The 22,928-nt window shown below is 50.5% G+C and overlaps 1 protein-coding gene across 1 annotated transcript in view; it reads left to right on the top strand.

Annotated features, from left to right (window-relative positions):
- EXOC7 (exocyst complex component 7) overlaps nucleotides 1–22,928 on the top strand; it is a 93,743-nt gene that overhangs the window by 18,727 nt on the left and 52,088 nt on the right. The window contains exons 3-11 of the mRNA XM_039859521.1: nucleotides 14,170–14,258; nucleotides 17,800–17,946; nucleotides 18,401–18,518; nucleotides 18,960–19,026; nucleotides 19,325–19,368; nucleotides 19,753–19,800; nucleotides 21,467–21,538; nucleotides 22,062–22,221; nucleotides 22,346–22,458. Of these exons, the coding sequence (XP_039715455.1) occupies nucleotides 14,170–14,258; nucleotides 17,800–17,946; nucleotides 18,401–18,518; nucleotides 18,960–19,026; nucleotides 19,325–19,368; nucleotides 19,753–19,800; nucleotides 21,467–21,538; nucleotides 22,062–22,221; nucleotides 22,346–22,458 (858 nt within the window). The remainder of the gene's footprint in view (nucleotides 1–14,169; nucleotides 14,259–17,799; nucleotides 17,947–18,400; nucleotides 18,519–18,959; nucleotides 19,027–19,324; nucleotides 19,369–19,752; nucleotides 19,801–21,466; nucleotides 21,539–22,061; nucleotides 22,222–22,345; nucleotides 22,459–22,928) is intronic.

A 22,928-nucleotide genomic window follows, 5' to 3' on the forward strand; every position in this document is an offset into this window, starting at 1 on the left:
TAGCAGAAAATAAAGACAACTTTGAAAAGCTGGTTGGGTCCAAGCGCTTGCGACTGGCACGTGAGAGGGACCTTCGTGTGGCTGAGACTTTCTGTTCTGGTTTTCGGCCCCGAGACATCTCCTTCACGGAGCCGGTTTCTGCAGTAGACGGGTCATTGGGTGGACGGGCGTGGGGGGCGGATCATCGGTGTGAGCAGGAGACAGGGAGACAGAGGCCGGCGAGCCACGTCGCAGACCGAGGCACCCGTGGCAAGGAGCGGTGCTCCGAAAGAAGTCAAAACCAGTTGATAGGGTCACCGCCCTACTTTTTAACTTTTTTTTTTAAAACAAGAAACAGCGGCTTTTGATTTCCTTTCTATTGTTGTTTTTTCTTTTCGCTTTTTTACTTAACAAATTGCGAAATATTTCTAAGTGTACAAACCATAGTAAACGTTTTAAAGGAACTGTAGACAAACACCTCGTGACCACACCCGGACCAAGATGGAACAGAGGGCTGCGCCCGCCCCGGCCGCCTCTGCGCTGCTGTGTCAAGCGGCAGCGTTACTGAGGGGGACCTCGCCGCGGGCCCCCCGACGGTGGGGTGGGCGTCTCTCCCTTGGCAGTGAAGTATCTTGGGGGAGATAGTTTGCAACGACTGGCTGGGTCTTTTTTTTAAATTCAAAAACCATCAGCTGAGCTTGCTCCTTTCCTTGGCTGAAGACGCCGCGCTGGCTGAGGTCAGCGAGGCGGGACGTCGCGTGTTAGGTCGACCACGTTGCTCTGAGATGTGAGACAGGCGTCATCACGGTTGCATCTGTCCGCAACTCCAGGGTAGAGCTGGACGGGTGAGAGTGGTAGGAAGGGGTTGCAGTGTAACCCGAAATTATGAGAAAGGAAAGGGCGTCTCTGGGGGAAGAGACGAACGGGGACGGCCACGGGTTTTGGTAGCCGTTCGCCTCGCGGGTCACCTTCGCTGTGTAAGAATCTCAAAGCCAGTCCAGACTGCAAAACCGCACTGGGAGAAGGAAGGAGGAGGAGGCGGAGATTGCTCCTTCTTCCTCTCTGTTCTTATCTTGATTCGGTTTCTGTATGAGTGGAGAAGACAGTTTTCTTTGGTGATCATTAGGCCACGATCTCCCCCGTCCCGTTACACAAATCATCGATTGATTGGCGCTTTTAGTCATTCCTTCATTTGCTTTACATGTTATTGATCATCTGTTTTATTCCAGGACAGCCTTACACTAGGGATACAAAGACAAACGCAATCCCCGCCTGGGGGCGCTCACCCTATGGCCAGGAGGAGCATCTCCCGGACCGCCCCCCCCCCAAGGACAGGGCCACTAGCGGGGTTCTATGTGGGAGACCCACTGTAGCAGGCCTCCCCCTCTGAGCCTGCGGATCTTTTCTTACGAAGCCTGCTGTTCCAGTTCCGGAGCCGTGCAGTCTGGTCTTTTCTAAGCTCCCGAGAGGCCCCCTCCCCGCAGCGCGTGTTAGACCCAGGGCCGTTGCCCGGGTGTTAATTCTGTGTCCCGTGAGAGGATGTCCCCGTAGCAACAGGGTCTCCCTCCCCCAGCTTTATCTTCCACACCCCTCCATCCAGCACGCTCAGGACCCACGTCACACACGCTTCTAGATTCTGCCAGTGCGTGTGTCAGCCTGGTCCCTCCTCTCTTAGCAGGCCAGCGGGCCCCGGTTGAGTGATACAGAGAGGTGACCCCAATTTTGCTCTGGTGGCCAGGAGGGAAGGGAGGGCAGGCCCTTTGTAGTACAAGCATTGTCTTCTAAGCACTGGTCTTGTTTGAGACCGCCACGTAGTCTTCAAGCAAGGCGTGGGGCGGGGGACCCTCTGTCTCGCAGGGAGAGGGAGCAGGTCATTTTGCAGGCCCTGGGAATTGGGGTGCGTGGTTCTGGGGTACACATGCGCGGACATTCCCATCTCAAGCCTTGTGCTCTGCGCTTCCCATCAGGGCCCTGATTGGTTTGGCCAGTCGCCTGGGCTGAGAGTTCAGACTTCGTTTTAGTCCCGCCACTCCTCAAGATCAGGTCCCGTACCTGCAGGAGAGGCCAGGGGAGGCTGGCCAACTGTCATCCTGGGCTGCAGATGGTTGAGAGCCGCATCTGAAACTGTCAACGCGCTCTTAATAACAGCCACCCAGTCCCACAGCCCCGACCGTAACCATTTCTTCCAGAGACAGCAAACCCCGCGTCACACTGCTACAGCATGATAGAGAACACTCCTCAGTGAGGGGTCCCCACTGCCGTCTGGCTGGCGGGTGACCTACACCCAAGTTCCACCCGAAGCGTCCAGCCTCTTATACCAGCTGGTTCAGGCCGGACTTCTGGAAGCAAACCTGAGCGTGAGCTTTGTGACCGCCGCTCACTGGGACGTGCTCGGGGGGAAGGGCCAGACGGAGGCCAGACAGTGCAGGGAGGCGAAACTAAGCAGTGACAGGGTCCCCGGCAGAGACCGGCCTCGGCCCGGTCCCCCGGGAGAGCGCCGGAGTCCAACCTGGAGCAGAGCCGCCCCGTCTCGCGGTTAAGCGGGTGGCCTCTGGTGTGCCACGTTAGTGAGTCACCAGCTGCTGGCCGTCGTGCGGTGGCACGATGAGGGAGGAAGCGGCCCCTCTCGTGGACCGAGTGGCTCTGGTTCCTCATTCTTGGAGAAGGGGCAGCGACGGGCTGGGTGTGGGGAGCATTCTCAGCAGCTGGGGGATAGGAAGCCAGACCTGGCAAGGGCAGGGCTGGGCACAGCACTGCGCGTGCCTCGTACACACCGCCCTAGCTTTTTAATTGAACAGTATGTCTCGGAGGTCATTCTAGAGCCATTTATACAGGGCTGGCTTGTCCTTTCGGAAAATTGTGTTTATTGAAGCATAACTATACTGAAAGGCAACGTTCAGTTGATGCTCCAGAGTGAACACTCCTTGGTGGCCAGCATCCCCATCAAGACTGAGAACACGGCCAGCCCCCCGAAACTCCCCTTGGGCCCCCTCCCAGTCGCTCCCTCCTACCCAAGGTAGCTGCGATCCTGCCTTCTCTCCTGGTCTGAACTGAATCTCAGTGGAACCATGAAGCGCGTGTCCATCTGTCTGGTTCCTTTCGCTCAGAATGTCCGGGAGACATCTATCCCCCGGCGTACGGCGACAGCACGTTCATTCCTGTTGGGTGTGTGTTCTGTGCGTGAATGGACCACAGTTCGTCCCCCCTGCTGTGTATAGCGTTTGGCATTCTGCTGTTTGGGACACTTTAGTTATGCTGCCGTGAACGGCCTACTATTCTGTGTGCTGTGCCGAGCACACGTGCGCATGTCTGTTAGGAGCGCGCCTCCGAGTGGCATCGCAGCGACACACAGTAGATGCTACTCAACAATCTCCCAAAGTGACTGCACTGATTTCGCTCCCACCAGCCGAGTCTAGAGTCCCCGGCACCTACTCTGGTCCGTATTTTGCATTTCAGCCATTCCGATAGGTGTGTGTGCAGAATTAATTTTCATTTTCCTGATGACTCATGTAAAGTATCACATAGAGTAGAAAGGGAGTGAATCAGCAACATGATTTAGGCTTTAAAATGACAGGTGCAAGGATTTTCCTTCTGCAGAATTTTTCAGAGCAGCAGCTGTGATGCGATCTTGTGTTGCGCTAGAAATTTTCAACTTCCCTCGCTCTCGATCTGCGTGGAGCTCGCCCTTTTGCGTTCCCACGTCACATGTGCTTTCCTCTGTGTTAGCCTGAGGCCGAGGCTCCTGAGTGGTTCTTGCTGAATTCCGTAAAACTTCAGTATTTCCCATAGGCACAAAATTACTCAATGTGAGGCCAAGCCAAATCTGACAGGAAGGAGAACATTCTATGGAAACTCAAGCTGTTTCGCTTTACAGAATTTTCTTAGTTATCTGCATCCAGTTTCCGCTATAGGAATTAATGTTTTCTTTCAACACCAAAGTTTTACCTAAACTGGAAGGAAATCGAGTTGTGTCCAGTACGATGCAATCATGGAAGAGGTGAGCAGGTATTAACACAGGGACAATTCAAAGTAAGAGAGGCCTTTGTCTTCATATTCGAAGGGCTGCTCGGCATCTTACTCAGCCATGTCTCGCTTTCGGTAGAGCCGGCAGACTCATCTCAGCCCTCAGTGAAGTCTGGGGCCCCTCGCACTCATCGGACCCTGGGATCCCCCCTCCTCCTAATACTCACGAGAGGCTCACGTAGCAGCTGAGCGCAGGGCGATCTGTGCAAGCTGAGTGAGGCCTTTGGCTATTTTATGTAAGTGTCGTACGGAATGCGTCTTGTCATTCCGGAAGGGGCAAAACCACAGGGATAGGAAACAGGTCAGTGGGTGCCAGGGACTGGTGGGGACAGAGGGGTTGACAGCAGAGAGGCACGAGGAACATTTGGGGTGACGCCAGTGTTTGCTTATGATGGTCGTTATACAGCTGTATGTATTCGTCAGAATTTATAGAACTGCACGCTAAAAAAGGGTGAATTTTACCTAGGTATACCTAACTTTAAAAAACACATCTACGCATCTTGAAAAGGAGCGGTGGATCATAGGTGTAAGTATTCTCCAAGGCCTGGTCCCCGCAGAGCCCAGAGAGCCCGTCCAGGCCGTGTGCCCCTTGGCGGTCCAGGCGCCTGTGTGCACATGGCACAGGGAAGGCAGCAGGTCACCTCCGCGTGTGCATCAGCAGCCCTCAGCCAGCGGCCGGCCGCCGTGCAGGTCTCCCCAGGGGACAGAGGCTGTCCCTCTCAGACCTGCGCTCCGTTTCCTCGGCTGGTTCGTGCTGGAAGTGACACTTCTATCACACTGCCAGCGTCACGACAGACCAGAGGGAGCTCGCTCCACTCATATTTTACTCTGGACGGCGTCTTCCATTTCCTCGTAATCATAAATGGAAAATCTCAAAGGGCCTTCCAGTCACCATGATCAGGGACATCGGTGTCTCCATCGCGATCACTGTTCCCAGGACGTTCAAGTCCAGCAGAGTCATGGTCATAGCAAAGGGAAGCTCATCCCAACTGTATTTACTCCCAAGTGCCTTGGGAGCCATAAATGAGAGATATTTATCTAATTGTTGATATTTTACATGTGCATTCTTTTTTCTGAGTATTCAAAATTGCATTACAGGCAGAATTCTTTAAAGAAGGCAATATTATTGCTATTGATAATCACCGATGATCACTAATGATAAAGTATTTTCATAGCACTGTGTGATTTTTAAAACATTTTTTTTTTATCCGATCTTAATCACCCTACAAGATAGACAAGAGCTGTAAATCCCATTTTACAGATGAAGAGATGGATGCCCAGGTCTCACGCATCCTAAGCATGAGAACCGGGCAAGAACCCGGACCTCCCAGCTCCTGGCACCATACTCATTGGACGAATTCTTCAGTCCAACACAGCCCACTGGCGGGGCCAGAGGGTCTTAGCCACTAAACTGTATAAAAATTGCTCCACAAACCCATTATTAAAAAAAAAAAAAGGCCCATCTGTTCTACAGTTATTTCGTGAGCATCAATGGTGCTAGCCTGCCATTTAGTCCAAGGGGCAAATGTTCAAAATCCGGAGACTCGACATGGGCACATGCTATAGTCTTCCGAAGAGCTTATTTATCCACTCATTCTACAACTATGCGTTTCTGTCTTCTGCCTGTGCTGTTCTGTTCACTGTGGGTCACACAAAGATAGTGCTCCCAGGGGCTTTGCCCTCAAACTTAGACTCTCACGGGAAGATCAGACACACACAGGAAGACGTGATACATGAAGTGTGGACGGTCTTACAGAAGCCTGAGAACTTTTATGACATAAGCTTTGCTGACTTGGAAAATGCCACTAAACGCTTGAACTTTTGGGTTGTCGCTTAATGTTATGTTTCTTAACAACCCAAAGCACAAAGAGCTCTGTGGCGTTCAGCAGCGGAACTAAAGCATGTGTCGTAGGAATTTCCTCGAAATTTCTTTGAAACATACAGAAACAGTATGTACCCTCTCACCTCTGTTTCCTGTTATACGTCCTATCTTACGGGAAACTGTACTTACTGGTGTTGCATTTCAAAGAAAAATGTGGTTTACTTTTTCGGCTTTTAAAGAGATGCACAGTGGCAGTGGCCTTAAATTGTAACGAAACTGTTCTACAGGAGCCTATAAAAGTCAGACTTCGGCATCAAATAGCTTGATAACTGGCCACATGTAAGCAGCATCCGGAAGCAGCACACTTATTTCATTCTCTAAAATGGTCTTGCCGGGGCCAATCAGCTAAAATAGTAGCCCTGGTTGTTACAGACACCAATCAGACATAGGCTTTATCTTTGGAAAGTAGCACTGATAAGCCAGCTTCGGCATCGAGGCGCTATAATTATAGACCAGAAAGCAGTCCCTAGCTATGTTTTCCATTTACTAACGTTTTAAATGCTGTAAACACCAGAGCTTTAGCTCCCCCTCCTGATCCATACTGCAACATATTTTTAAAAGGAAGGAGGCGGGCGGGGGGAACGTGCAGTTAGCTCAGGCACCTAACAGAAGTCATGATAAAAATAAGGGCCAGCAGGCGACATTTACAGTCTACGAAGCAAGCCGTTTCCCAGTTAACAGTTAAGCTGCTGTGTCCCAGCCCCAAACCACCCTCTAAACTTTGGCTCTGTGATGCCGCCTGCTGTGTTCCGAGTTCATCTATAGGTACTAGAGGGCCTGCAGGGCTGGGAGGAGAAGGGTGAGATAGCTCACCCTTCACCTCCCAGCCTCAGGGGGCCTCCGGGACCTGATACCCCCAAGCTCTCCCCCTCGCTCCTTCAGACCTAGGAGCATAGCCGCTTCCTGCCATTGCTTTCTCTCTGTCAACTCAGTATCTTGTGGCGGTTCAGTGCTTTAATACCTGTTCGACCAGTTCCTTATACTAAAGTCTCCCCATTAAAATAACGGGCATGGTTTCTATTTTCCTGGCTGGACCTCGATTAGTACAGCCTTTAATCTCACAGATCATGAAGTGGCCGTCATGAAGCATATCTTACTGGTAAGGAAGTGGAGGCTTCGTGGGGTACAACCATCTGTCTAAAGTCCCACAGCCAAGACCTACACCTTCCCCCTTTGAGGTCCTCTGCTTGCCATTCCATTTCAACATTTCTCTTGCAGACCTTCTATTTAAAAGAAATAATTTTATACTTACAGAAGAATAGCAAAGATGGCGGAGAATTCCCACATACCCTTCACCACAGCTTTCTCTAGCGCTAGCATCTTGCCTAACGACGGTGTGTGGACCCAAACCGAAAATTCCCACAGGTGCACTTCCTATTTTAAAAACTACAGGTTCTCTTAGGGCCACACCAGATCAGAGGTACATAGTAGCTCATGACTCATTACTGGTGACAGTGACCTTGACCACTTGGTCAAGGTGGCGTCTGTCAGGTTTACCCATTGCAAAGCTTTCCTTTTCCATAATTTGTCTGGTAGAGGCCAGTTGCTAAATCCTCTTGCTGATCTTCAACTTCCCAGTCAACTGTGGAGCTGTGCTTTCTTGACAGATTATTAACTAGCGTTTAAAGAATCTTCGTATTAACGGCCAAACCGAGATTATAAACCCAGGAGCCAAGACTAGTGATGTTAAGAGATGCGGTGTAGTGACTCCTGGGGACTTACTATCTGTTACACCATCTTTGCTCTGCGCCATGTTTAAACTTGGAGCTTGGCTATTTTTAGTCTCAGAAAGCTTATGGTTAATGCTAGGACACCTGTTTATTCTTGATGAACTAGAATCGCCTCTGACAAGCCCCCCAAGATGTCCAGAAGCCCAGGGTCTTAGTAGCAGGCAGGAAATCTGAAAAAAGAGGAAAAGCCATTCAGAGGCGGCTGCCGAGAAGAGGAAAATCGGAGATGTTGAAGGATGTGGTTCAGGAATGGAGACATGCCAGGAGGGACCGAGAGGTGGCAGGTGACAGATGCGGAGGGATGCAGCAGTGTCAGGTAGGAGGCCAAGGGAGGGACGTGGATGGAACACAGGACGAGGGAGCTGCCAGTGACGTAAGTCAGCCTTAGAGCTGGACTCCGGACGTGACATGTTGTGGATAATGTATTTTGTCTCTGAGATACATCATCTAGAAGATGACAGTTAGACTTCTTTGGGGGGGAAAAAAAAAGGTATGTTGTGTATTTTAAAATACTAATTTTGACTAATACTGGTAAGCTTGCCTTTCTAGGCATATTATTTGCGTACAGCATCGGGCATCTCAAAATTTCTTTCTTATAAGTAGGTTCTTAATTGTGAGCTTGTTTCTGCAGCTCCCGACCAGGCATCCAGAATGAGGTGCTTGTCTGAAAGGCGTAGCTTCTCTGACCGTTAGTCATTATTTGCCAGCTCGCTGGAGGGAAAAGTCGACTGTGTCTGCTTGATTGAAAGCACTTCTTTTTCTCTTTTAAATCTCCTTAAAATTAGCGGCCGTTAGGTAAAATCCTTTGTATCTAAAAACAGCTCATTTCGAGAAGGTATTTTTATTTTGGAAGCGTGGTGCACTTAGGGAGCGTATTCTTCTGCCAGGAGGGTCCTGTGTCTAGGCATATTGGGGCTTCCTCTTAGTGGAGAACTGGAAGTCCAGTGGGTTTCATTTGTCATCAGAGCAGCACACATAGCCCCATAGGTGCTTTTGATGTCCGAGTGGTACTGAAGAAGTCGTGTGATCTCAAGGCTCCCAAACAAAATGAGTCAGGACCTGACCATAAATGAAGAGAGCACATGGCCTGCGATGGTCGTCGACACAGATCTGTGCGATTTTGTGATGGGCGCCTTGCTCTGCAGTGGATTCTTCACGTTTTTCTTATCACCCGTTAGGGCGAACAGAGAGAATCGGTTGATCGGGCATACTCATCCTGGGATTTAAATATTTTAGAAAAGGTCAGCATTAGATGTGATGTCACATAGCCATGACATTGGTCCCATGTGCTCCCTGCCAGGGGACCTAGCAGAGGAATTAACAGACTATAAATAGATGGCCTTCTTGGATCGATTGCTCGGGTAACCAAACCTGGACACAGAGCATCTTTGTGCCAAGGTCATCTTCTGACACCCTCTTGGTGTCTCCCTGACATCTGTGATTTGTGTGAAAAGCATGTCTCGCACCTCGTCAGCTTCACGATCACCTTTCTACACTGGCTATTTAACTCCCCAGGAGGATTGGATGGAAACTTAGTAAAATTTTACTGCTACAAATATAGCTCCTTGACATTCTCGCGTACTGCGGGCACAATACAGTCTGTCTCAGGGCTGCAGCTGGTTAAATAGGCAAATTTGTATTCATTTTTCAGCATTCACTCAGAAACTAAACTGTTCTCCCCTGACACCGATCTAAGAAAATGTCCTGAAGCATCATCACTGGTCTAAAAATATCCGCTGGTAAGTCTTGGACACACTACATTTCTGAGAAGAGAGGAAGTAGAGAAAGCTGAGAAAATAACCAGGCATCAGATAAAAAGGAACCGAGATTTAAATATAAAAGCCTTAAAATCTATTTTAAAAAGGGTTTGTGTAGTGCTGTAAATGAGCAATGCATATGACTCCAGCTGTCTGTTTCCATAGTAACTATTCTTTGGTTATTTGGCACAAATATTATATACAGCTGCTAATATATAAAATGAGTACTTTTTAAATTATGAATTGTCTCAAATTTCTTTCTCTTCGAGAGCAGAGTCTTGGCATTTGGGGCTTTTTCTAAGTAGAAACTGCATTAGTGTGTGTTAATCTGTTTTCTTTTATCCCCGTTTTTCCCCCCGTTAAGATTCCTGTCAAGGAATGGTCATTGTATCATTATTTGTATTGACCTGCAAACGACTGAGTGTTCATCAGTGAAAGGTTAATGAGTAAATGACGGTTCGAGGTAGGCGTCTCCGAAATGGAGCCAGGGCTCCTTGGAGACCTGATTGAGTCGAGGGGTAGGACAGGGAGAACACAAGGTGAACCTGGACTACCCTGTGGTTCCAGAAAGTAAGGAAGGGCTCAAAACCTGTTGGGGGCACGTGAGGCGCCAGCCCGAAGGAGCATCCAGTCGGGAATGCCGCACGCGTACGATCAGGCCTGAATCGAGCAGCAAATTTTAGCAAATTATGTACTTTTCCAAAAAAAAACCCTTTTTATTGAAGTTAATTATTGACTTTTATGCATGGATTGTAGTCCTTTTTCTAGGCCCAATAATTTACAACTGAAATAAGATATCCTACTATCTCATATGCATTGTGGCCATATTTTCTACAACAGAAATGTGAGTGCATCCATACGGGCAGTTTAACAAAATATTTGACATTATAATGACTTTGAAAAAATCTAGTATGTGTGGTCAATATATACCTACATATATGTGTGTGTGCGCACGCACACACACACACGCACATGCACGCACGCACACACACACACACACGCACGCACGCGCACACACACGCACACACACGCACACACACACTGCCCCTTCCATTCCATCTAAACCGGCAGTTCCACGTTTGGTCACCAGGTGGGGCTTTGCCGATGGAAGGCAAAGGTAAAAAGGAAACTGATCAACTCCAGGATAAAAGACCAAAGAGGAACTTGCTCAGGATTCACGCGGAGCCTTGATTGACAGCCCACTGGGTCCCATTGAAAGAGTTCAGCTGGCTGAGCCTCTCCTATACTCCCGTCCTGTGCTGGAGGCGTTTGGGGTTTAAATTATTCTGAGGTTTGGGCTGATGTCAGTGCAGACACGGCAGGCGGGTCCCAGGAGGGGGCTGCACTGAGTGCGGTGCACCAGATGCAAGCCGTCGGGGTTAGGGGCCCCTTACCGACAGAACTGAGAGAGGTGTGTCTGATCCGTCACTGAGCCTGGGCCCGCACTGTCTGCAGGGCATAGCGAGAGTTGAATGAATGGGGAAGCGTCTTTGTCCTTTGAAAATAATAGAGAGGTGAAACCGCTGTGCCTCAGAAACACCTATCAGTAGCGCGCACTTGAGCTTGGGCAGAAGGTGGACAGCGACCGGCGCCACTGCGGCTGCCAGCGCCACTCTGTCACCATGGTACCCTGAATGTCCGTTTGCGTCTTCCACGGGTGCTGTTAGATCTGACAGACAAAGGGATTTTGTCATGCTGTGCTCTAGGAAAGCTCTTCTCTGAGAAGACCTCAGATACTCCTGTTAAAACTTAAAAGGAGTGTGGCATTAGGTGCGTTTTTGTATGTACCGCTGCCTAAGGGTGTCATCCAGAGTTTCGACTCGTTTCCAGAACTTCTCCGTGCCTTTCGCAGCCAAGCTCCAAGTTTAACGCTCAGACTCTGCCTCTACTCAGGTTCCTGGGACATCCCGGGACCAGGCGGCCCCCCGAGGCGGCCAGGAGAGAGGGAGCGTGGCTTTTGGATTTCAGCCCCGGCTCTGCTACTCATCAGCCCTGGGACCTTCAATAATTACACTACTTCTGAGCCTCAGTTTCTTTGTAAGCAAAACGGGGATGTTACTACTGATGGCCTTCATTTATTCAGTCAATCGACATATTTTTTAGTTCCTCCTGCAAGTCAGGCTGTCCTCCGGGCATTTACCATCTGGTAGGCAGGGTAGACACGTCTGTTAGCGTTGAGAATAATAAATAAGAATATCTAAACTAGAGATGGCGATGCTGACGGGGCACATACTTAATGCCACCGAACAGCATGCTCTAAATGGTTAAGGTGATGAATTTCATGTTATGTGTCTTTTACCACAATTAGATAAAGTAAAATTTAAAGATATATCTAAAGAACCCAGCATGATGCCTGGCACATAGTAGGTACTCAGCAGACATCTTAATTAGAGAACGAGCAGTGACAAGCCAGACCAGCTGGAACCTTTTCTCTCCACACGAGCGCCCTGGCACAACCAGGCCAGGAAACGGGAGGAAGGGGACTTTTGTGTCTTGAACACAACACGCCCCCAGGCCCACAGCCGGAGAAAGAAAGCCACTAGCCACGTGCGGACTTCCTGCCTCAGGCTCAGTGCGGGCTTGTGGACTGCCCTCAGACGTCGTCCTAGGGTAAATAAACTCTTAACAGCCTTATGGAGGATAGTGAAAGGCAGTGTCTAAATGCTGTTTCACTTTTCATAACGAAGACAGGCTTAAGGCCAAGACTACTGGATGAAGAATGACATTTGGTCTGCTCAGGGGATTACAGACCAAGCCTTACGGGTCGTGAAAGAGAATCAAGGCTCAGGTAATATTCTAAATGGAAGACGAAGGGCACAAAGTTTCTTATTTATTTGTTTGTTTCCTCTTTGCTTTTGTTTTTCTTTTTTTGGAGGGTATGGAGGAGGAAAGGAAAAGAGCGAAGGAAGAACCATCTTTTTTTTTTTTTTTTAACTCAGGCTCACTCCCAAGTACCTGTGCAAATGAGTATGATTAACTCTGCTACTCCTGAAAAAAAGTTTTAATCCCAAAGTCATTTATTTTGGCTTTAGAATAGACTAGCATTTATGTCAGATTTTCCTGCCTAATTACTTTCTGCTTAAGCTTATTTTAAAATTGTTTTAAATTCCTTTAGTGTGACAGCCCAGGAACGTGGGAGGTGGGGCGATGGGCCACAGATGGGATCTGAACCAGGATTTCAGCTTCCCGGTCTAAAAGCCTCCTGACACGCTTCTAGCTGGAGAGCAGACTTAGAATCAGCTTTCTGGACAACAGTTTGGCAAAATATTTTTAAAAGTCTTAAAAATATGCTTACTCTTTGATCCAGTAATTCTATTTCTAGGAATTCGTCCTAAGGAAGTAATCAAACAAACATGCAGACATGTAAGAACGAGGCATTCGCCACAACATTTATGTCAAAACAAAAGGAAAAAAAAGTAAAGCCAACTTAAAACATCAAATAATATAGAATTAATTAAAGTGTGCTCCTCTCTCTAATATGTGTAGTCATGTCAGCAACTTATAGACTTTAAAGATGTTTTACCTCGTCTTCCTAAGTGAAAAAGACTATAAAATAGTGTGTGCGGTTTAAAACAGCGTGTAGAGACACAGAGGTAGATGAGTGGATAGATGCCTCGCTGTGAAGACTCTGCAGTCTAAAATCTGGTGTCTCTGAGTGGCAAAACGATGGCCGATTTTGTACCTTTTTGTGTTTTTTAAGTTTTCTGCTCAAACTTATAATGACATGTTTAATGTATCAGTGAAGAAGTTTAATGTATCAGTGCTGTCCCCACGCACGCCTGAGTGCACATCTGATCATTTAGATCCAACGTGTATTTTGAGTCACGTTCATGCCCATGAATTACCAGCAAACGTGCCGAATCCAGACCATCGCATGTACCGCAGGTTAAGCTATGTTTTCCAAGTGAAGGAGCCACATTCGGCAAACATCGGTGAAGGCACAATTCGAGTGTCACGTGAGTGTCCAGTTTTCTGAAACCAGCAGCAGGAGGCAGACTCTTCCAGGTGTGCCACAGGTTTGCGAGCTGCGAGGACTTAGTAGGTTTTCTGTGAATTATGCGCAAAAAAAAAATGTATTGCCCAAATAACATCAGAACGATACTGGAAACATTTTCCATCATTCTTAATCTCCCGGAAGCAATTTCCAGTTACATTTGTTACTATTTTCCCTTTATCTCCTCATTACCGAACTCAATCCAGATGTCTCAATGGGGAAAGAGCGAAAATGTAAGGAAAATGCTCGACAACCAGAAAGAAGCCTTTGATAACCCCGGGAGAGCTCTTGACTCGCATCTCTGCCCCACATGGTCAGCGTCAGCAGACGTGCCGTGTGCTGACTGCACGCCCGGCTCCCTGCCCGTGGCGGGTTCTCCTTCGTTTGCATTTCTTGAATTCCTAAGACACCGTGTGGCTTCACTGAAGGCAAAGCCTTGCAGGTCTGGCTCCCTGTCGTCTAAGGTCAGATGGGAAAGCCTTTTGTGATTCAGTCGGCCACGGTGTGTCCTTCCGTACGTGGAACTTGGGTGGTCTTTATGAGTTATCCGCATCTCGAATGCCGATTCGGATAAGCTTCACATAAAGGGAAAAGCAGATCAATCTAGTTCATTTCAGGCCAGATCGAACCCCAGTTTTATCACGTGACATGTCAGATCTCAGTGTCCGCACGTGATTAAGAGACGGGCGGCCGCCCACCTCACCGCGCGAGGCTGTTCTTTGTCACCCGGGGAACCCTATATCGGCGAGGGACAGTTGTTGATCCCTATAAACTCACCGCCTTCCCGCTCTTTGTTTCTGACAGTTTCCTTATGCTGCGCCACCTCCCCAGGAGCCAGTGAAGACTCTGAGGAGCCTGATCAACATCCGAAAGGACACTCTAAGGCTCGTCAAGTAAGTCCGGGGGCCCGGCCAGGCCCAGGTGCCCTCCCCCGGGCAGGGGCAGCCAGCTGCCCTAAGAGACTCGCAGATACGGTCATGCTCACCCCAGAGCCTGACTCGGGCGCTGAGAGGGGCATCCCGTCCACCAGGATCGGGGCTCACTGCATCTAGCTTGCTTACACCTCCTGTCACATCTGTGCTTGCGAAGGACCTCCCAGGAAGCAGTCATTGTCCCTATTTTATGAAATTTTTGTTAAAAGAAAGAATTATTGAAGGGGAAAAAAAACAAAATTTGCAGATACCTCAACACGCCTATGCAAAAATGGGATATTTCAACTCGGGATATGAAATCCCTATTTATCGCTTGCATTTAGTTTTTTATTTATTCTTGATGTCATCTGCCCTTCCTCTGAGGAACACAAAGTGTCTCGGGTTGGCTTTTTAATCATCGCCATCAATACTATTCACCATTGATTTGCCTGCTCTGTGTTGTCCCCGAGGTAGTGTCATTTTAAAGCCAAGGACGCGCTCCAGCTAGCCCATCTGTCTACTTAGGCTCACTGGTTCCCCGGGAGACAGGTTTGGTGAGGGCGAATCCGAAGTCCCATAGTTTTCTGGATGGACAAGGAAGATGACTCAGATTGTTTCACGCTTGTATAGGTCAGCCTTATGAGCATGAGGAAGTTTGTTTCTGATAGTTTTGTTGCGATATCACAGCTGTATTGAGATAGAGTTCACGTGCCATACAGTTCACCCATTTAAAACATGCAGTTCAGTGGTTTTTAGTGTATTGACAGACTCGTGCAATCCCCACCACTGTCAACCTTGAGAACATTTCATCGCCCCCAAAGACACCCCATGCACGTTAGCAGTCACGGCCCATTTCCCCCCAAACCCCCTTTCTAGGTCTAAATGACCACTAATCTATTTTCTGTCTCTCTCTCTTGATTTTTATATTTTATTTGTCCCTGAACTTTTGACCTCTTCCCTGACCACTCTCCCGCCCCTGGGGTCCACTCTGGGGACAAGGGAGCCAAGGAGATATTCTTGCTGCAGTACCGGCTACCGCTGGGCGGTGCCCCTCCCAGGGGACAGAATAGACTGGGTGACCTTCCAGCAGTCAGCTACTCTGTCCACGCTCGTCACACGTGGCCTGCCTGTGTATTTAATGGAGACGGGTGCAGGGGCCCGATGTGGCAGCCTGGCCACAGCTCGGGGACAGCGAGGTGGCCACGATGTGCTGGAACCCGGCTTGGGAGCACAAGCCCGTTTCGCTCCCCGCTCCGTGGCTGCCTGCTTGAGTAAGGCTCTGAGCTTCAGGTTTTCATGGGTAAAAAAACGATACGACATGCTACCTTCCATGGCCATTGTCAAAAGTCAATAAGATAATGGAAGGGGAGCACCTGGTGCTCAATCAAGGTTAAGGGGAAGGGTTTGGGTTTTGTTTTTTCTAAGAGCCTGGGAATAAATTCTGGTTCTCAGGTTCCCAGCCAAAGATGGAGGATTGAACATCTACTTTTGCTTCTCCTGTCAAAACCCCACTGAATAGTGATCAGACCTTTTCTAAAAGCATAAATCCACAAGAATTGGGAGAATGGGAAGGAGCAGCAGCAACAAAGCTTTAGAAGGTGGAAATAGAGGGCGTAGGTTAAGTAATTCAGCAGATCCAAGAAGTCAGAACCCTGAGTGAGCAGAAGGAAAAGCCGAGAATCACCCAGTTTGGGCTGTGATATCCCCAAGGGCACAGGCACTGGCAGTACCAGCTACCTCTGGACGTCGGGGTGGAAGGCTAGAGGGAGGAGGACCCGCGGGAAGTCGGCTTACGAGGCAGTCAGGTCCCCTCCCTCACACTGTACCACTGGGACTGCCCTTCTCACACCCCGGCCAAAGGCTGGCAGATGATTCTCAACAGAATCTCCGGACTTGGGAGCCCCGGGCACAGGTAAGGGCTGGACTCAGTACTAAAACAGGAGGATTAAGTGAATTGAGGCTCACTGGATGCTGAGCCCTCTGACCTGCCCTGCACCCCCAATCCCAGAATGCCGGCAAGCGGGCCTTTGTCAGAGGACAGGAAAACTGTTTGCTGGGGAATCAGACCCCCCCCGGATGGGAAGACCAAAGAGACTGGCCCTGGAGGTTCCTGGACAGACCCAGATGAGTCGCCCCCAGGAGAGCCTAGTGTCCCCAAGCCCCACTATGCACTCAGAGTTCCAATCAGGGGGTTTAAATTTCTTAAACATGAGCAGACAACCAAAGATTCTTGGATGTGTAAGTAACATCTATAATATGAAACACAGTGGCAAAAAAAACCAACAGGAAGGGAACCACTAAGTGGAGACAAAAACTCTACAGGGAGAGGAAGACTTTATTTACAGCCTCAGAGACAGTGTTGTCTTCTTGGCCCATGGACGCAATGACACAAAGCATTTAGGGAACAAAAAAATGCTCATAGAGATTAAAAACATGGTAGCAGAAATAAAACAAAAAAAATCCATAGAATGAGGAAGAAAAGTTGAAATATTCTAGGAAGTGGAACTAACCTAGGATTCTCTCCTCAGCCAGACTTTCAGTTAAGCACGACTGTACGATAAAATCTCTCGGAAAGTTTATCCCCCTCGACACACCCTTTTTCAGGAAGCAACCGGAAGTTGTGCTCCACCAAAATGGAAGTGTAACCCAAGAAATAGGAAGCCAGGGGAGGCAGGAAACATGCCATCCCCCCGGGAGCGAGACAAGAGGGACGCACCAGGGTGACGGGGAAGGAGCATTGCAGGATGGCGCTGTGTGTGGATGCAGGGGCCCAGGGTCCAATGGGGCAGGTCGGGGGCTCCAGAAGGGATCTCCCCAAGAAGACCAACACATGGCACACCTGGTGCATCTGAGCATCCAGAGGGTTAGACGGCCGGCTGAGAGTTTGGGTTTGATTGAGTGAGAAGGCACATAGAAAACTAAGCAACTGGAAAAAAAATGCACACAAACTCTAAGAAAAACTTTTGCGTGAAAAGAACAATAATCAGATTCCTCCACGGCCGAGCCGTGACTAACATTGGTATCATCACAGAAGTGATGGGTGGGGAGGGGGTTCCTGTCTGGGGCGGGGGAGATCCTCACATCCATCGTAGGAAGTCAGCAGATGATGCCTAAAGCTGAAAAATGGAGAATGAGTGATGGGAGCATGTTCTTTAGAAAGAGCAGGTACACGATCAGGTCGGAGGCTCCCTCGAAAGGGAGAGAGGGGAAAGGGGAGGGGCCGGCTGCTTTCTGCGACCCGCCTTGTGGGAACTGCGGAAACTCTGTGATTAGAAACTTTGAAAACTAAGAAAGAAAAAAGAAAAAGTGCAGCAAATGCACAAGGATGTCACTGGCAGCGCTGTGACATGTCAGAAATCCCGAAACGCCAAACCGGAGCAGTGGCGGAGCCCCCCCGCCATCGTGCACGGGGAGGCGGACGTTTGTGATCACAGAGAGAAGCCCACGAAACGTCAAGCAAACAGATAAATGTGGGAACGCTGACTTGCTTCCCGCCGCGTGCTGAGTCTCGGCGGTTTCCTAGATGCGCTGAGGAGGCGACGAGCCCGGGGGGAGAGGCCGGCCCGGCGAAGGCCCATTACAACGTGGAGTTCACCTTCGATACCGACGCCCGGGTGGCCATCACCATCTACTATCAGGCCACGGAGGAGTTCCAGAACGGCGTCGCCAGGTGAGGGCGAGGCCAGGGCAGCCACTCCCTTCCCAGACGGGTTAGGGTCCCCGCCCCACGTGCTCACCCGTGGAGCAAAACGCTCTTTTTCTGACACCAGGCGAGATCGCGTTCCTGGATTCGGGTTTACTTCTGCAGAGCCACACGTCCTCGCCTTTTCCCTGTACATTGTGCCGTCCCCGGTGCAGTGGCAGATGGCAGCACTGCCCTTGAGGTCATTAAGATGCTGTTAGAAATCTATTAAGCTACTTTCTGTGGCTGCGTGGGTCGCACAGATCAGTTTAATAGCATTACCAGCAAGAGCAAAGGAAATAGGTAATAAAGGAGGTCTGGTCTTTTCGATCGTATTCCCAGAGCCTGCTGATAATGGAAAACAGGCCCGAGACCGAGGAAAAGGTCGGGTCCATCTGGGCCAGATGCTAACTCTTGCTTTGCCTCCCACTTTGATCGACAGCTATATCCCCAAAGACAACCGCCTGCAGTCGGAGACGGTGCACTACAAGCGAGGGGTGTGCCAACAGTTCTGCCTGCCCTCCCACACCGTGGACCCCTCGGAGTGGGCTGAAGAGGAGGTGAGCTGCCCCCCGGATGGGGTCGACAGGCCGCTGGGAGAAAACCAGGGCGAGTCCCGCACATAGCCCCGGACGGGCCCGGGAGCTCGTGAGGGCCGCCCAGGCGCCCCAAGGTCATGCTCACCTTCAGCCTTATAACTTCCTCATACCCTTAAAAGGATGCGCCAAACCTCAAAATTTTTCTGTTCCAAAGTAGCCCGTCAGCCTGGGATATTTCGAGACATCCGTGCTCAAAGTAAAGAACCTGCACGTTCCACAGCTGTGATTTTAAAAAGAACCGGTGGACAACGGTCCGACAGTCGGACTTGGGTCGTTCCGAGGCTAGTGAAGGAGGGGCGGCGATGAGCTTCTGGTCGACCCCTCCCTCCCTGGTGGATTTCTCTGCTGCTTAAGCCCATTAAGGCCTTTGTTTGTTTGTTTGTTTCTTTTCTGTCCCTTCAGCTTGGCTTCGATCTGGACCGGGAGGTGTACCCCTTAGTGGTCCATGCCGTGGTGGACGAAGGAGACGGTAAGAGCGCCCTCTGTCTTCTGCCGTACACACTGCCCTTTGGTGGCACAAGGCCTGACAGCTTCTCTGCGGGTGTCGGTCAGCAGCCTCTGACCCCCCCATATACACACACGCGCACACGCACACACGTGCGTCCCCAAGCTCCTGGGGCTGACAAGGACACCACTGGGATCCAGAACGGGGCCTCTCGTGACAGCCCGGACGGTTTGCCCGATGGCGAGGCATCGGGGAGGGTTGGTGGGCGTCGCGGTGCATTGTGTGGTTTTCTTCTTCATCCGTGCGCCTTGATTTCCTCCAGAGTATTTCGGCCATTGCCACGTACTGCTGGGCACTTTCGAAAAGGTAGGGCCTCACTTTACTGTGTTTACCTGTGTCGCTGTTTGCCGTGCACCCGCTGTTTGCCGGCCGCCTGAGCTCGGCGAGTGGGGCTGGCTCGGGGGATGCTGCAGGGGAGTTGAAGGGACACCACACCGGGGGCGACACTGGAGTCTGGTTCCGGCTGTGCCACCAACTCGCCACGTGGCTCCCCACCCCATAGGCCTCGCTTCCTCTTCTTCAGCCGGAGGGGTTGGGCCAGACCCTCAGAAGACCCCCGCCGGCTTCGGGGGTCTGTGACGCCACGCTGCGGGTGTGCGGGGAGCACGTGTCACTGGGAGAAGTAACGAAAGAACAGCTGGCACTGCGCTGCCCTGCTCCCTCGTCCTAACGGTCCCGTTTCCATTCCAGCACTCAGACGGGACTTTCTGCGTCAAGCCCCTCAAGCAGAAGCAAGTGGTGAGTGTCTGAGGACCGGGCACTGTCGGTGTCTTTGTCTCTCTTTTCTTTTCTTTCTTCTTTCTTTCTTCTTCTCTCTCTCTCTCTCTCACTCTTTGCTAAGTGCTCTTCTTTCCCATCCCCCCGCACCCGCCGTTTTGTTTTTCATCAAAGAAGAAAAGATAAAAAAGCCACACTTCTGTGTGTTAGGAACTACTTGGGTGGCCTGAAAGGAATACTGATTTGGGGGGTCTTTATGGTTCCCGAATTGTTGGCATTAAGGCATCCATCCTCCGAGCAAAGGACTTGAGAAATGAAAGGACAAGATTTGTCTCCTGTCATTCGGTTGAGGGAGAAGTCTTTTTATCTAAAATGCCAGGCCTGAAACATTTCGGGCTAAAGGATGCGGCGCTGGGGTCCAATTCAGGCCAAGCCGAGCCCTCGGCTTAACTTGTCCCACCATGACTTTTCTGAAATTCAAAGTGTGCTGGCCATCTGCCCCCTTCCAAAATGATCAGCAGGTCATGCCCGTGTCTGCCAGAAGCCCTAACCCCCTGCTGTCTGCCCGCACTTCCTCTCCGCTCTTGCAGGAGGAGGAGAGTCACAGAGAGTGAGGAGCAGAGAGTGTTGGCATCGGCACCCCGCAGACAGATCTCCGAAATCCTCCTTTCATTCTTTTGGGTCAAGTGCTCTCCCCTCTCAGTGAGGCCAATAGAAGTCAATAATACTTTAGTATAAATTTGTCGACGGTGTCCTTTCTAACGTAATCACTAAGTTCAAACAGGTTTTCAGAGAGGCAGAGGAGGAGACAGATCCCGGGCCCAGGGTACTGCCCGCAAAAGCCAGGCCTCGGCGAGCAGCCTCCTGGGGAGGCCTCGTTCTCCAGGAGGCCGGGATGGCTAGCGGAGCTCAGGGACACGGTTTGGGTACGGTCCCGATGCTAGACTGGCATTAGCCACAGACTTCATCAGACTGGAGAGTAGGACAGGAAATCAGTGTCGGCCTCGGTCTCAGGGGAGCGGATCGGTGGGCCAGGGCTCAGTGGGAGTCGGCTCGCATAAAGAAGCAAGGGGAGGGCCAGCTTTGGCTCCACCCGGCCCAGGCCAACGGGAGCGGAACTGGACGTGGAAGCTGGGGTTTTAAGAAACAGGGCCAGGAGGGGTGATTCTGCTGCGTGTCGGAGATGGGGTGGCTCCGTGGCGGGGGCGGGGCCCCCGCCGGCCTCTCTCTCAAGGTCATGCTTTTTCCCCATCCCCTCTTTTTCTTGCCTATTCCTTCTCCTCATGCTTTTTCTCTTTTCCATCCTTTTATTTTTATAACGTCTAAACCTAACTTTTATTTCATAGCTAACGCTCTTACTCTGATGCATTTTCCTCCACCTTTTTCTAATCTACGCCTTTCTTAACTGTCTGTCATCGTGAGGGGCCGGGCACGTATGATTGCTGGATCGGTGAACTTCTGCGTTCCCCGTCAGGCATAATGGCGGGAGAATGAAACGTTTGGTTTTCTTTCCCCTCTCAAAGAGAAAACATAAGTAGAGAAAAGCATCCTTTCCCTGGCTGGGCCTTCGATGTTTTTCACTGTGAATCAGTAGTCCTTGGTTACCAAGGGGGGCTGGGGGAGGCATTCCTACCCTCATCCCTCAGCAGAGCCAGCCTGCCCTTGAACGTCTCCATTTGCTCTTCAGGTAGACGGGGTCAGCTACCTCCTCCAGGAGATCTACGGAATCGAAAACAAGTACAACACGCAAGACTCCAAGGCAAGTTCTGCCCCAGATGCCGAGTGTACACTTCCCAGGAGGCAGAGCGAGAGATGCTCTGAGGAAGCCAGGATCTGGGAATGTCACGTGCCAAACTCTGGAAGCTGCTCAGTCCTAGGAGGGTGTTTCCTTGTTCCTCCTTTCAGATGATTATACTTATACCACTTTGGAAATGGAGAGAAAAAAAAAAAGCTGGCTTGGATTAGTCCTTCTGCAGGGCTCCGTTCCCTCTGCTTCCTGGCAGCGTTCTTCACTGCCCTCCCCCTCCGTGTGGTCTCCTAGGCCCTGAGCTCAGGCTGTCACAGGGGCCAGGTCTGAGCCTCATGGGATGAGCTTGAGGTAGCAGTTCCCAGAATCAGTGAAGCTGAGTATGCAAACTCACTTGGTCAACTATAAAGTCCAATGTAAATGTAAGATTTTGTTCTTAGTATTTGTCTCAGTCCTTCAGGCAAGCTGCCTTATAAAGCACGGGACGTACTTTGTGTCTCGGTGTCATCGCCTCAATTTCTGTCTCCCCGGCCAGGTGGCCGAGGACGAAGTGAGTGATAACAGTGCCGAGTGTGTGGTGTGTCTCTCGGACGTCCGGGACACCTTGATTCTGCCCTGTCGCCACCTCTGCCTGTGTAACACCTGTGCAGACACCCTGCGCTACCAGGCCAACAACTGCCCCATCTGCCGACTGCGTAAGCCCCAGAGCAGAAGGGACCTCGCCGGGTCCGCTGACTGAATGGCACTGGGAGGAGGGGTCACGGCTTCTGTCTGACCCCTGCAGCGGGATGCACCGATTGCCTGTTTTCGTCTTCACAGCCTTCCGGGCACTGCTTCAGATCCGAGCCATGAGGAAAAAATTGGGCCCCTTGTCCCCGACCAGCTTTAACCCCATCATCTCATCCCAGACATCAGACTCGGAAGAGCATTCAGTAAGTTGGGCTCAGAACCCCCCCCCCCCCCCGTGAAGCCAAACCCCGTAGGCTTTTTGCTGGCTTATCTCACCTCCTGTCCTTCTCTACGCAACTTTGTGGCAAGTAATTAAACCGCGGTGCACGGGAGTGGTTAGTAAGCCGACTGACACCACGTTGCGTTAAAACCGACCAGTAATACAAGGGAAAATTGGATACCAACCATGAACATGCCTTTTTCTCCTTGGGAGCTCCGGGTCCACTAGGTGCATGCAGTTTCACTTCAAGGGATTCTGCCTGGGACTCCCCCAGGCGGAAGGATCTGAATACAGTTTGCTCTCTTTATCTGAACCCTCGAAGAAAGTGATGGCTTTTCTTGATCCCTTTTCATGGCATCAGCGGCTGGGAGCCAAATAGATGACATAATTCACCTCGGTTTCAGAGAGGCAGTGACTGTGTCCGCGTAGAGCCTCAAAGCCTTGTGGTTAGTG

The sequence above is a fragment of the Pteropus medius genome, unplaced genomic scaffold (genome assembly GCF_902729225.1).
Source record: "Pteropus medius unplaced genomic scaffold, Ma_sr-lr_union100, whole genome shotgun sequence".
NCBI lineage: Eukaryota > Metazoa > Chordata > Mammalia > Chiroptera > Pteropodidae > Pteropus > Pteropus medius.